Below are 14882 nucleotides of genomic sequence, written 5' to 3'. Positions count from 1 at the left end.
CAAAGATCTTTCAGTGTAATCACCATCCAAGTCATTTATTGCTTGCCCCTCACTTGGTATGATTTGCATTTCTGTATATTCTCATTTTGCACCTTTATGCTCTTTAAAATCCTAGGCTCAAACTCTCTATCATCTTCTCTTGTCCACCCAACCCTCAAGGAAGGCCTAAACCAAGAGGCAAGGTTAGTGGAGACCCCATTAAGTGGTGGTCATCAGTCCCAGGATGGTGCTATTGGTCCCCTGGAGGAGCCAGGAAACTAAAGGAAGGGGCAGCAGTCTATGAAGGGAGAAGCTTAGGGCCAACCATCCTATATTTCAGCCTGGCTCCAGCCCTTGCTCCAGAGTAGTACTGGACAGATTAGTCATTCTGTCCACAATTCAGCCACCTCATATGCAAAATGAAGATAACAGACCTTTCCCCATGGCTTCTTGGGAGGATTCTATTAACTAATGCATGAAAAAGCCTTATCACAGTGCTTGGTGACAAGCATAGTAAGAACTGAATGAATAATAGCTGCTATTCTTATTACTGTAGTATGAGAATAATTTAAAATACTATAGAATTCCAGTTCCTGGGCTACAAAAGCATTTTTTTTTACTGCCTATGATTATTGATATGCTATATTCCATTTTTAATGCAGAGCCGGGTGCTTAATTTGCAAATAAATACATTGAATTAACAACCAGGACGGGCCTTACTCACCTTCCAGATGTGTGAGAGGTCTCTCAAACATACCCCAAAGGGCACACAAGGATGAGATGCTTGGGCACCAAATGAACTTTTACCCCTGCAAGGCTGATACTGCAGAGGTTGGACTGAATCATGCCAGGCTTCCTTGTCCTTCACCATCTCCTGGAGCTTGCTCAAACTCATGTCCATCTAGTCAGTGATGCCATCCAACCATCTCATCCTCTGTCATCCCCTTCTCCTCCTGCCTTCAATCTTCCCCAGCATCAGGGTCTTTTCCAATGAGTCAGCTCTTTGCATCAGGTGACCAAAGTATCAGAGCCTCAGTTTCAACACCAGTCTTTCCAATGAATATTCAGGATTGATTTTCTTTAGGATTGACTGATTTGATCTCCTTGCAGTTCAAGGGATTCTCAAGAGTCTTCTCCAACACCACAGTTCAAAAGCATCAATTTTTCAGTGCTCAGCTTTCTTTATAGTCCAACTCTCACATCCATACATGACTACTGGAAAAACCATAGCTTTGACTATACAGACCTTTGTTGGCAAAGTAATGTCTCTTTTTAATATGCTGTCTGGGTTTGTCATAGCTTTTCTTCCAAGGAGCAAGTGTCTTTTAATTTCATGGCTGCAGTCACCATCTCCAGTGTGCTTTTGGAGCCCAATAAAATAAAGTCTGTCACTGTTTCCATTGTTTCCCCATCTTTTTGCCATGAAGTGATGATGGGGCTGGATGCCATGATCTTAGTCTTTTGAATGTTGAGTTTTAAGCCAGCTTTTTCCACTCTCCTCTTTTACTCTCATCAAGAGGCTCTTTACTTCCTCTTTGCTTTCTGCCATTAGGGTGGTGTCATCTACATATCTGAGGTTTTGATATTTCTCCCGGCAATTTTGATTCCAGCTTGTGCTTCATCCAGCCCAGCATGTCGCATGATGTACTCTGCATATAAGTTAAATAAGCAGGGTGATAATATACAGCCTTGACGTACTGTTTCCCAATTTGGAACCAGTCCGTTGTTCCATGTCCAGTTCTAACTGTTGCTTCTTGACCTGCATACAGGTTTCAAAGCAGGCAGGTAAGGTGGTCTGGTATTCCTATTTCTTTAAGACTTTTCCACAGTTTTGTTGTGAGCCACACAGTCAAAGACTTTAGCGTAGTCAATAAAACAGAAGTAGAGTTTTTTTCTGAACTCTCTTGCCTTTTCTATGATCCAACTGATGTTGGCAATTTGATCTCTGGTTCGTCTGCCTTTTCTAAATCCAGCTTGAACATCTGGAAGTTCTCAGTTCATGTACCATTGAAGCCTGGCTTGGAGAATTTTGAGCATTACTTTGCTAGCATGTGAAATGAGTGCAATTGTGCAGTAGTTTGAATATTCTTTGGCATTGCCTTTCTTTGGGATTGGAACGAAAATTGACCTTTGTGGCCACTGGTAAGTTTTCCATATTTTCTGGCATATTGAGTGCAGCACTTTCACAGCATCATCTTTTAGGATTTGAAATAGCTCAACTGGAATTCTATCACCACCAATATCCTTGTTCATAGTTATGCTTCCTAAGGTCCACTTGACTTCACACTCCAAGATGTCTGGCTTTAGGTGAGTGTTCACACCATCATGGTTATCTGGGTCCTGAAGATCTTTTCTGTACAGTTCTTCTGTGTATTCTCCCCACCTCTTAATATGTTCTGCTTCTGTTAGGTCCATACCATTTCTGTCCTTTTTTGTGCCCATCTTTGTTTGAAATGTTCCCTTGGTATCTAATTTTCTTGAAGAGATCTCTAGTCTCTCCCATTCTATTATTTTCCTCTATTTCTTTGCATTGTTCACTTAGGAAGGCTTTCTTGTCTCTCCTTGCTATTCTTTGGAACTGTGCGTTTAGATGGGTATATCTTTCCTTTTCTCCTTTGCCATTCACTTGTCTTTTTTTCTCAGCTATTTACAAGGCCTCCTCAAACAGCTGTTTTGCCTTTTTGCATTTCTTTTTCTCGGGGATGGTTTTGATCACCACCTTCTGTACAATGTTATGAACCTCGAGCCCAAATAGCCCAGCACCATTTATCTGGAAAGGGTAGAATTGATGGGATTAGGAGTATTCGGAGTATTAGTATTCAGTGAAGGCAATGGCACCCCACTCCAGTACTCTTGCCTGGAAAATCCCATGGACGGAGGAGCCTGGTAGGCTGCAGTCCATGGGGTCGCTAGGAGTCGGACACGACTGAGCGACTTCACTTTCACTTTTCACTTTCATGCACTGGAGAAGGAAATGGCAACCCACTCCAGTGTTCTTGCCTGGAGAATCCCAGGGACAGTAGAGCCTGGTGGGCTGCCATCTCTGGGGTCACACAGAGTCGGACACAACTGAAGCGACTTAGCAGCAGCAGGGCTGCACCTAGTAGAGTACATGTGTGTGGGGCTTTGCATCACCTGCTTACAGGAAGAGGCAGACACAGATGCGCTTTCTGGCTCCAGTCACTGTTTCTTGGAAAGCAGTTCCCAGGTACCTCCTGGAACCATAGAATCACAACTCCCTGTCCCTGGCACACAATTGAAACTGTGGCCCGAAGTCATCCAGAGGCAGAGAAGTAGAGGCAGGGAGGAGTGGGATGGGGCCACTGCACTCCAGGCCTGGCCTTGGTAGCTAAAGCACCAGGGAATCTAACCAGGCTGGTCCACAGGACAGGCCCAGGCTGCACACTTGGCTGCCTCTGTCTCCAGCCAGGTGAGCCAGTGGAAGAGGCAGCCAATTCAGAACAGTCTGTGCCACCCTGTGACGGGACCATGCCACGTTCAGCCTCGGAGCTGGGCCGGGACTCTGCAGGAATGCAAATTGCAGGCCCGGTGAAAAGGGGCCTCTGGGAGCCTGTCAGCCTGCTCTGCTCTCAGCCTGTTCCTGCAGATGCCTCATTTCCAAAGAAGTAGGCAGGTGAAGACTCGTTCCCAAAGGCTATATATCCCCACCCCCACAAACACCCCCCTCAACAAATTATCCTGGTTTTTGACAAGAAAGTTTATTTGCCCTGCCAGGTTGCAGAGGAAATTAGAAAGGAAAATGAGCAGTGTTACTTAAAAAAGAAAAAGAAAATGTTAAATATTAAGCCTAAAACACATGATCTGGATGGCTTGAAAACAGTTGCCCTTAGGACATAAATGATGGTTTGTTTGGGTTTTTTTTGTCTTCCGGTTAGGTACCTTTAGGTGGAAAGAACATCTTCTGCTCTTTATTCTGATTTTTATGGATAGGCTCTTTCTAGAGTTCTCAGCCCTGTTTCACAAGCCAGTCTGGGAACAAACCTAAAGCACTTAAGTCTTGGGACTAACAGAAGGAGAGAGTAGCTTTTAGAAATGGGCTTTGGTCATCTGTAGAGAAATTCAACCCAGTGAAGGCAGGCAACAGACCATCTGTGTTGTGTGTCCATTTGGCATTTGTCTAAATTTAACAGTTTAAAAATAAATTTTAAGTATGTATTTAAAATAAAATTCAACTTCAGTTAATGAGGGAGGGGGTTGGGAGTTGTGTTTTGAAGTGGCTCTTCCTGATCCATTGTGCTTTAGAGAAGTACTTCAAGTTGTTTGTTCTGTGGAGCTAATGGGTTGGAGATAATCTAAACAGGGCTTTTCATACCATCCCTGTGGGGACCAGGCTGCTGACAGGCCAGAGTTGAGACACTGCATGCCATACACAGAGCTCATCTCCCATTACCAATCCAGACCTGCTAAGCACCGGCCTGCATCTTCAGAACGTTTTCATACTGACTTTAATACTGTCAATTTGTTAAATACATTTGACTATTATACAAAACTTGACGCCTTAACTATTATATGAAAATCTCATTCCCTAGACAATCTTGTCAAACCATTCTCTTTTACTACACTCGTATTTATTTTTGAAAGTCTATCAAGATAAACTATACCACAGTGCAGTGACCTACCTATCCATATTTTTCTATCTTTTTCCTATTCTGAACACACACACACACACACAGTTTATCCTTCCTTCTACCCTTTACCCCCTTAATTTTCCCATTGGAGATGAATCTCCGTCTCATCCAAGGGTATGTAACTTTTAAGAGCCTCAGCCAGAAATTAAGGAACAGTCCACTGTCCATGTTAATCCCAAGTTCTTTCCAACAGCTGATGAGCAGCTGTCTCAAGGACCCCTTGATATTACATAAGTGTCCTCCTAGTGCCAAACAGACCAGCTTGGGAAACAGCTGTAAAGAAGAAAACGTGTGTCTTCTCCCAGCTTCTCATCCCTTTCTTCCAGTCCCTGCCCTTGCGCAGCCTGTGGGGTCCTTCTTGTCTCCCGCTGCCAAGCACCCATTCCCTAAGCAATGCTCACAGACCTCCACAGCCTGGCCCGCCAGCCACAAGCACCTCAGGAACACAAGGCCATCCCTTCCCCCTTCTGCCTCAGCCACACGTTACCTCTTTATGCCTCCTTGATTTGTAAAACACCCTCTCAGCCTAGTGAAGAGTAAGTAAATAACAAATGACGCCATCTAAGTAGCAATTCTAATTTAAGAAAGTTTTGCCCAATGATTCCACTGCCTCTGTTCCCTCTCTTCCTTCCCCTATTGCCACCTTTTAAACTTTTACCCTTCTTCAAGATTGCTAAGAGTACCTCACTTACCCCAAAGCCGCCCATGAATGGTCACGGCAATCATTCTAACTCCAGTGAGCACCACGTATGAACACTTGCCCACTCTGCTCTGTAATATGGTTTCTCGTCATTCCCCTGAGGCTGAAGTATTTCTTTAGACACACATGACTCCCCTGTATATATCAAGCACAATATTTTATGTATAATTGATGCTTATGAAACACACTCATGTCCTGAATAAAGGAGACCAAAAAAAAAAAAAAAGGTACTCAGTGGATAAGTTCTGAGTCGCCTTCTAGCCTGAAAGTAGGGATCAAGGCCCATTAATCCTTATGGCCACACAGTGCTAGTGTCAGATATGATACCTGCAGAGTGCTTGCATAGGAGGCACCCAGAGATGACTTGCTGAATTCACTCATTCAGGCAGGCAGGCAGATGGGAGGTTGGAGGAGAGCTGTGTCACATTCTCTCACATATTGCTGCTGGGATGGACTTGAGTCTGAGCCATCTTTTGATTGCTCTGCATTTTTGTTCAGGTCCCCTTGGCAGCTGATCAAGGTAAATCCTTTCCTCAAACTCTGACATCCTCCCCCAGTGACCTTCCTGCCATCTCTTTTCCATTCGACATCAATTCTGCTGTTTGTTTGTTTTTTTCTTAATTTTATTTTTAAACTTTACAATATTGTATTAGTTTTGGCTCCAGTTTCGTCCACCTCATTAGAACTGATTCAAATGTATTCTTTTTAATGGCTGAGTAATACTCCATTGTGTATATGTACCACAGCTTTCTTATCCATTTATCTGCTGTTGTTTTAAGTCATCGAGGTAAATAATGCTTTCTGTAGAATGGGGTGCAGGTGAGTAACTCTAGGGTGGATCTTAGATATGGAGGTATAGCTTTTCTGATTTCTTCAGTGTTCTCCATGTGTCCATCTGTCCTCTATGACTTGTTTCATTTGTTCTTATCTGATCCAAGATACAGGAAAGGATGAGCTCATTCTTTGTAGAGAAACACTCACAAAGGAACTGATAGGTAAACACATTGATTCAATACAGCCCCATTTTTGTTTTTTCCATTCTTTTGATATTATAATTAAATGTCCATTCCCACTTACAAAATGGACAAGAAAAATGCTTTCTTAGTTTGGAGAATTTTTTTTAATTTCTGGTCTGGGTTTTAAATTTCTTTGGTTTCTTCTATGAGTAGAGGGGGAAAGGCTAGGAGTCCCATGTTTCTTAAAGGTTACCTGGATGTCCAGCATGTTTGCAATGTTACCATGGCTCTTTGTTTAAGAAAAGATATCAGGAATATGGGAAGGTGTTCAAGGCATCAGGAAAACTCCCACCCTCCACTGCCAAGCACAGGACAACCTTGCAGAGGAGATGGACATAAGATGCAGTGGTTCAGAGTAGGGTGGTAGCTGATTTTCCTCTTCAGGACCACCCACATCTCAATGTCACTCAGCTTGGAGAACACCATCCATGTGTCGCCTCAGTTTCTTCCGCCATGAATTGGGGAAATACCCAGGTTTAAAGACTCAGCTGTTCGCTGGGATTCTCTATAGTTTAGGAGTTGATTCTGCAGTGTTTTAATAAAAGAATATTTTTAAACCTCTGTAAGCCACAGAACTTTCACCTGTAAAATGGGGAAAGTACCTACCAATGAATCACTTAAATTAGGAGCTGGCACCTTATATGCAGTCAATGAAGGGATACTTTTACTATAGATAGACGTGCCAAAAGGCCTCCTCTCAGTCTGCAGACACTGATCATCAGTCCACAGATGTCCTAGTCCTTGGAAATGGTACCACTAAGATACTTGCTCATAAAATACTTGTGTCCTGGTTTATTGAATGTGACTCTTAAGCAGCTTGCTTTGACTGGCACTATTGCATGATTTGGGGAACAAGTCTTTCTTTTTACCCTCCATTTCAGGGACATTCAAGAATGGAAAGAATGCCCCGATTACGTCTCTGCTGGTGAAAACAGCTGTTACTTTAATTCGTCTTATACCTCCGTGTGGACCCCCTACTGCATCAAGCTAACTAGCAATGGCGGTATTGTGGATCATAAGTGTTTCTCTGTTGAGGACATAGGTAAATCACAGGTTTGTGTTTTATTTGACATGGCTTTAGATTACATAAGCGGGGAAGGCTGCAAAGTCCAAGTGCATGCAAGTAGGAAGACTTTGCCATTGCATTGCATTGCATTCTCTGGGTGGATGGAAGTCTCCTTTATAGCACATGAGATAAGCTGGCGAACGAGAGAGAGAGGGCAGGGGGAGCTCAGGTTGGCTCTAATATAAAACAATCTGGCAGGAGGTTTATAAAGGAAAGAATAGGAGTCTTGTGGAGTCTTTTCCTTGAGAAGGTCTCTGAATGCCAGTTTGTATTCTTGTGTGGCACTACAAGGAAGAAACTCAATGCACTCTTAAGATTCCTTCTCTCCTCATGATCTGGTATGACGATTATATTCAGCTCTACTGAAATACATTGGCCTTGATCTCTGGCATTCCTATCATAAATGCCTAGATTTTCTTTGGGTTTCCCAGGTGGCACTAGTGGTAAAGAACTTGCCTGACTATGCAGGAGATGCAAGAGACACAGGGTCAATCTCAGGGTCAGGAAGATCTCCTGGAGAAGGAAATGGCAACCCAGTCCAGTATTCTTGCCTGGAGAATCCCTCAGACAGATGAGCCTGGTGGGCTACAGTCCAAGATTTTCTTTGCCACAAGGCATAATCATTCTGGAATTTTACATTGGCAAAACAGCCAAAATCAGTTTAAAGGCATGTTTATAAGATCTCAAAACAAACACTGGAGAAATCAGTTCAGTGAACTAAGTGAAAGATTCAAGCAGCTTATCCCTTGCCCACCATGTGGACACAGGGGAAATGAAACAAGACAAAGAACCATAATTGGAATATTCGTGTTTGTACTATAATAGTATAAACAGCTAAATAGAATCACAAAAGGACCATAAGTAGCTGACATTGATGCCTCGCATCTATCCACAAAGCTTGTTTGTTGCTTACAGGAACTCCTTGGAGCCTCACTTAGATGTGCTGTTCTTGTGTGTGGTTTCCAGGCTGGAAGAGACTGAGAGAGGGAGGGTGGAAGATGCAGATAGAAACGAGTAAATCTGATAGACTGACTTTGGAGGGAGAAGATTGAGAAAAATGTAAAAAGCAGAAGATAACCTGTCTGCATGGTTTAAAGAAACTATTGAATCCAGAGAAGCTATCAGTACTTGAATATATGCCCTAAATTTAGTCATTTAGTCTAATGACTAAATGGGTAGGAGAAAGAATACAGTATCAAAGACTCGTGTTCTAAACCTGTCCTGCCAGTAGCCACCCGACTCGTTCACCTGGCTGATTTTCACTGAGTGCCTGGCTCCTGGCTGGGTGTGTTGGCTACAAAATGAGTAAGACACAGTCAAGTGGGGAAAGCAGGCATGTTTACAAATAATTGAGATACGGCCAGTAGGTGCTGGCCTCGAGGTGTGTGGAATGCACAGCAAGCCGAAGTGGTGGTCAGAGGTGTGAATGATTGGGCCTGAGGGATGAGAAAGGGCTGCGCGGAGATGGTGACAGTTCAGTTACTTCTTAAAGCCTCAGCAGGAGTTGCCAGGTATACAAGATGCACAGTGTCTGCTAATGGCTACTGAGTTCCAAAAGTGACAGCACGGAATATTCACAGACTCAGGAGCGGCTTGGCAGGCCTGACTGGTTGACCAGAGGAGTCATCAGTGATTTTGTGTGCCCCACAAAGGAATCTAGACTTTACCTGACTGCCCAGGGGTACACTTGAGGATGTTTAAGCAGGGAAATGACCTCAGGATATTTACAAAGCATGTACCATAAATCAGGTATGCTAACTGTGCTAGATGGGTTCTATTATAATTCCCATATTACAGATGGTGAAACTGATCCCCAAAGCAGTTCAAGGTCTAGCCCAAGGTCAGAACTACTGGTAGGCAGAGCTGAGATTTGCACCTAGGCAGCATAGCTCCAGAGCCCACGCTCTTAACCTCAAAGGCATAGTGTGTATGTATATGTGTGCACGCATGCATGCAAAGTTGCTTCAGCTGTGTCCGACTCTTTGCAACCCTGTGGACTGTAGCCCACCAGGTTCCTCTGTCCATGGGATTCTCCAGGCAAGAATACTGGAGTAGGTTGCCATGCCCTCCTCGAAGGGATCTTTCCAACCTAGGGATCAAACCCACATCTCTTATGTCTCCTGTGTTGGCGGGCAAGTTCTTTACCACTAGCGCCACCTGGGAAGCCAGAGAGTATTGTACTAACGTCTCAGGGACATTCATCTTGCTGCAGTGTAGAGGGTAGATTAGAATAGCACAGACTAGATTAGAAGGCTTTGTGATAATCAAGGCAAAAGATGATGACAGGCAGGGTTACCGTGATAGCAGGGAGGGAGGGAGCTGAGAATGAGAGACAGCAAAGAACTGGGGTGACCCTATAGCTCTAAAGATGCTGATCACAAGCTTCAGCTTCCTCGTGTATTATGCATGTACTCTACTAGACCTCTCAGGGCTGGTCTTTGGATTTAAAGTCGTATATGACTTAGGTGTCTATCATTCATTCAGTTTATTCCGTGCTTCTTTGAGTCTCTTCCTTGGGCCAGGCAGCGTTCTAGGTGCTAGAGGCAGGAAGTGTCTGTACCAGGGGGACATTTTCTCAGTGTGGGTGGAAGGAGACCATGCTGGGAGGAAAGACAATGTGGGAAAATAGGAGAGGCTGCAGTGGGAGCATTATCACACACAGCCTCAATGAGACAGAGACACTTGAGTAAAGAAGGAAATGAGAAAACAGTCCCATGTCTATCTGATGGAAGACGGCATAGGCAGGGTAAAGATCTTGAGGTGGGAGCACGCCTTTGCTCACTCAAGGAAGAGCGTGGGGTAGTGGAAGGACACACAGAGAGGGAAGAGGAGCATGATCATAAACCAGATCCTGGAGATCAGAGGGTCAAAGCTATGGCACCCTTTAAGCTATGGTGTGACTTTGACTTTCGTCTGGAGATAGGAAGCCTTTAGAAAGCTTTAAATGATGAGCAATGTGATCTAACTTAAGTGTTAGGATGACCAGCATGTCCACAGTGTTGAGGATTGTATCGAGAATAAACTGAAGGGGGACATGGACCACAGGAAGAGACTAGTTAGGAGGCTAATGCTTCAAAACAAAATGATAACGGCTAGGACCAGGTAAGAGCGGGGCAGGTGAAGAGAAGTGGGTAGATTCTGGAAATATCTTGAAATTACAGCTGACAGAATGTGAGGTGATGGGGGGAAAAAAGTGAGTCAAGAAAAAAAGTGAGTCAAGGAAGGGTTCACCATTTTCATCCTGCAGGAATGGAGTCATCATTAACAAAATTAGGGAAGGTGGAAGAGGAGCAGGTTACAGGCAGAAGACTAGAAGTAAGAGAGATGGTTATTATTATGCTCATCATGGTGGTACTGAGCATTCTCAAAAGGGACCCTGTTCTATATCCTCTATTAAAAGAGGGGGGGTGGGTAAGATGCAGCATGAGTAATAAGTTTGAGAAAATTTCCCTTTAAAAACATTTTTATAGTTCAGTCATATAAAGCATTAAGCTTTGGTTTTCAGAACTCATCAATCCCCAACAAAACTGGAAAGATGAGGTGTAGGTATCATTATGCAGCATATGTAGCTTAGCCATTTTGCAAATCCCTCCAATTTAATTTCCAAAATGTGGTCATGACTAATCAAATTGGGACTCTGTTTTTTTTTTTAAAAAGTAGTATCCACTCCACAGAAGTCAATAGCATGCAGTTAGGTGAAACACAGAAAACACTGATTCATCACCATCTGAGATCAGTGTAACGCCCTCCTTCTATACCTGAAGAAATGATCACATGGGGCTAGGAAGACAAATGAAGGGGTATTTACCAAGTGTTCTGAAGGACTGTGCTTCTGTAGCAGTGCAGAAATAAATGAGAAAGAAAATTTAAAAGGCCTTGCCCCAGGTAACATACAGAAGAAAAAAGATTTCTCCACCCCTCGCTCCAAAATGGCCACATGTTTAAATACACTTGGGTCTTTCTGACTCTCTATTCCTTTCAGTTCGGGGTTAAAGTGAATTCCTTTGCCAAAATCCCAAAGTATTCATCTTATCAGAGCCAAAAGAAATGCAAAATGTGACAGATCTTCAAGAACGGCTATAGATCAGATTTTAAACTCAAAAAGGAATTTTTTATAGGGACTTTTTTTTTCAGTTAATAACATGTCATCCTTAATTTTAAAAATGATACTCTGCCATAAAGTGGAAGTATAATGATGGGAATATTGGAAGAATCGAGAATAATGTATGAAGTAACTTAGTCGTCTTCGGAAAAATGCATTCCACTAACATCAAGCTATGTCTGTGTACTGATTCTCTGCTGAAATGCACAGTACAACCAGATCCACCCGTGGGCCTCAACTGGACTCTACTGAACATCAGTTTGACGGAGATTCATGCCGACATCCTAGTGAAATGGGAACCACCACCCAATACAGATGTTAAGATGGGATGGATAATCCTGGAGTATGAACTGCACTATAAAGAACTGAATGAGACCCAGTGGAAAATGGTAAGATATTATTACATCTCACATTGAAAAACCCTTTGACTTTTCTGTGTTCAACAACCCCTCTCATTTCTAATTAGACTTTCTTTTAACTTAATACCACATATCCCTGTTCTAATTTCTTATTTGAGAAAAATGGATATATTCACTAAAATTTCATGTTGGAATTCTTTAAGACAGCAGATGCTTACATGGAGTTTTATATGGAAACCTATAGAAGAAAAGGAAAATGATTTCTCCAGTCATCACTGGTGTCCGGTCTAACCTTATAACAATATCACATACTCTAGTCACTCAGCTGTCTGTGAGGATGTGGCTAAACATGGGAAAGGTTATGATCAAGGTCAGTAGTGAGCTGTGGCTAAATATTCGCCCAGGATTTTAGTTGCCACTGTTCAGCAGACTCCCACTAAAATAAGTTCTTCAGTGACTCCAGTAGGGAAACAAAGGGAGGGAACTGATCCCCTAGAGTTTCAGAAGGATGTTTTGTCACATACCCCAGGGGAGAATCAAGCTAAGAGGTTTTTACTTAGGCAAGTAGCCTGGTACTGGGTTGACCTCTGAACTCCTCGCTTCATTGCCAAGGGCATGGGAACTGGGCACTGAGATAAATTCCACATGGCACACAAGAAGAAGAAAAGCAGGATTATCATGCTGCTTTCAATGTAACCAACTCTAAATCAGTTTAACCACAGCCACAGGCCTGGCCAAGCCAAGTGGTTTCTGGCCAGTCACCAGGTCGTGCCCAGCATCCTGGCATGGCCTCACTCCTAGAATTGAGACACCAGGCCCTGTCCATTCAGTGAACTGCTGAAAACGGAGCCAGTTTTGTCATTACAGGAAAGTTAAGTTTAGAGCACTATGAACAGTTAAATATTGGCTTCAAGGTTCTGTTTGTGGAATCATTCTAATTTAGATATCTGTTCCATAACTTGGTACAGAAAAGTTTGGCTGGATACTGAGTCAAACAAGGCTTTCTAAATTCAAACTTCAGTCACACATTTATTCAGCAACCAACCGAGTATTGAAATAAGTAGTATACACAAAGCACCATGCTAGGCACCCCAGGGCGGCATTTTCCCACAGTATAAATTTTGAACCCTTGAGGGTCCCTGGGACTCTTTCAGGGAGTCCACAGGGTCAAGACTATTTCCATAATAATACTAGAATGTTCTTTCCTTTTTTGACCATGTTGATTTACACAGGTGGTACAAAAGCAATGGTAGAAACACTGCTGCTGCCTTCGCACAAATCAGAGCAATAACTGCAGACTATACTGATAGTCACTATGCTCTGCACCACTCTGTACTCACAGAAAAGAAGTGGGAGCAGGCGAGGTGGGGGAGGCAGGTCACATAAGAATGTCCTTGACGAAGCAGTATATATATTTCTAAGTTTATTAAATCACGATTTCTGACTATGTAGCTTTTTCATAAAGCACTTTGGCTGCATTTGGAGCTGTGGATGGTTATTTTGAGCAAAGGCATTTAAACACCCAAGTTCCTGCTTGAACTAGCTGCTTTTTGCTTGGAACACCATTTTTTACTTTGAAAGAACAACTGGTAAACTGATAGATGACTTTTCATATTTGAGTTGGCAAATATTTGGCAAATAGTTCTTGGAAAAGAATAAAGTGAACTTAACACTTCAACAAAAACAATTGACAGTATTTGTTGCCAGTGAGAAAATCTGAGCTGTCAAGGTTAAGTTAAAATTTTGGACAACTTCGCCATCTGTAGCTGTGAGCTTGAGAGTGTTCTCAACCTTTGAAGATCTGATGCGATCAATGGTGATCTTAGCAAAAGTCGGTTTTTTTTTTTTTAATATTGTATAATGAAATGTGTGAACAGTTAGAAAATCTGCATAACTCAGTGAGTGATATTTTCCAAGTGACCAATACATGCTGTAAGCCAACGATGAATGGAGAAATGATGCATTCCAAGTACTAGTTGCAATGGTGGATTTTAATATAAAGAAGTGTGAAAGATTTATTGACATGGTTTCAGATTTCATACTGCAACTAACCTTTAAGAAAATACTACTTACTGAGTTTTTTTTGTTGGTGGTGGTGTTGAGGAAGAATATATATATAATTAGCTGAAACAGCTATTAAAAGCCCTCTTCCATTTTCTCACTATATATCTGTGAGATCAAGTTCTATTCATGCACCTCAACCAAAACCACACATCCTAACACAGTTTTAATTCAGAAGCAAAAAGAGATTTGCAAAAATGTGAAACAATGTCATTTTTTCACTATAATTTTTTTATTTCAGAAAGTACAATAATTCTTATTAAAATATATGAACATAAAATCAGTTTATCATAATTTTGAAATTAGTATTTTTGAAATTCTGTTATAAATCCATGATACTTATAAGTTTGGTAATTTGCAAGGGTCTCAGAGTTGCCATGAGTATCAAGGACCCATCTATGACAACTGACCTTTCTTAAAGAACTTATGATCTAGTTGGTTGTAAAAACAAGAGGCATAAGCATAAAAAAAAAAAAAAGAGGACTGTAAGTCAAGGGGGAAAAAGCCAATGTGTGTTGCTTATATCAGGAATTTACCATTTGACAACATTGAATTTAGTATTAATATGCCCATTTTTTAATTAAACACATTTTGAATATAATAGTAATTCTAATGACCATGTAGTTGCTTACAAGTATCTACCTGCTAAACCAATTGTGTTTTTGAATTTTGGGGGTTGTTTTTTTAAGACTTAATGAGTGGCATAAAATTATCCACAACGTATGGGTCATCTCTTGAGTACCCACTGAAAAAGTAAATGCTGAAAGTGTTAGTCACTCAGTTGTGTGGCAACTCTGTGGACTGTAGCCTGCCAGACTCCTCTGTCCATGGAATTCTCCAGGCAAGAATACTGGAGTGGGTTGCCATTCCCTTCTCTATATACCTGATATTGTGCTGGGCTTCGGAAATGTAAAGAGAATGAAAGCATTGTTTCTCCCAGGGAATATGTG

The 14882-nt window shown here is 42.2% G+C and overlaps 1 protein-coding gene and 1 long non-coding RNA gene across 15 annotated transcripts in view; one reads left to right on the top strand and one right to left on the bottom strand.

The window, feature by feature from the left end:
• The window catches only part of LOC112580628, a 162359-nt gene that overhangs the window by 35148 nt on the left and 112329 nt on the right, over positions 1 to 14882 (bottom strand). The window lies entirely within an intron of this gene.
• GHR (growth hormone receptor) overlaps positions 1 to 14882 on the top strand; it is a 307144-nt gene that overhangs the window by 268011 nt on the left and 24251 nt on the right. For all 11 annotated transcript variants that reach the window (XM_025270444.3, XM_006067065.4, XM_044932364.2 and 8 more), the window contains 2 exon segments: positions 7226 to 7386; positions 11723 to 11901. In XM_025270444.3, coding sequence (XP_025126229.2) covers positions 7226 to 7386; positions 11723 to 11901 — 340 coding nt within the window.

The sequence above is a fragment of the Bubalus bubalis genome, chromosome 19, assembly GCF_019923935.1.
Source record: "Bubalus bubalis isolate 160015118507 breed Murrah chromosome 19, NDDB_SH_1, whole genome shotgun sequence".
In the NCBI taxonomy this organism is placed as follows: domain Eukaryota; kingdom Metazoa; phylum Chordata; class Mammalia; order Artiodactyla; family Bovidae; genus Bubalus; species Bubalus bubalis.
The sequence above is the reverse complement of the archived record's forward strand: the minus strand, read 5'-3'. Positions and strand labels throughout refer to the sequence as shown.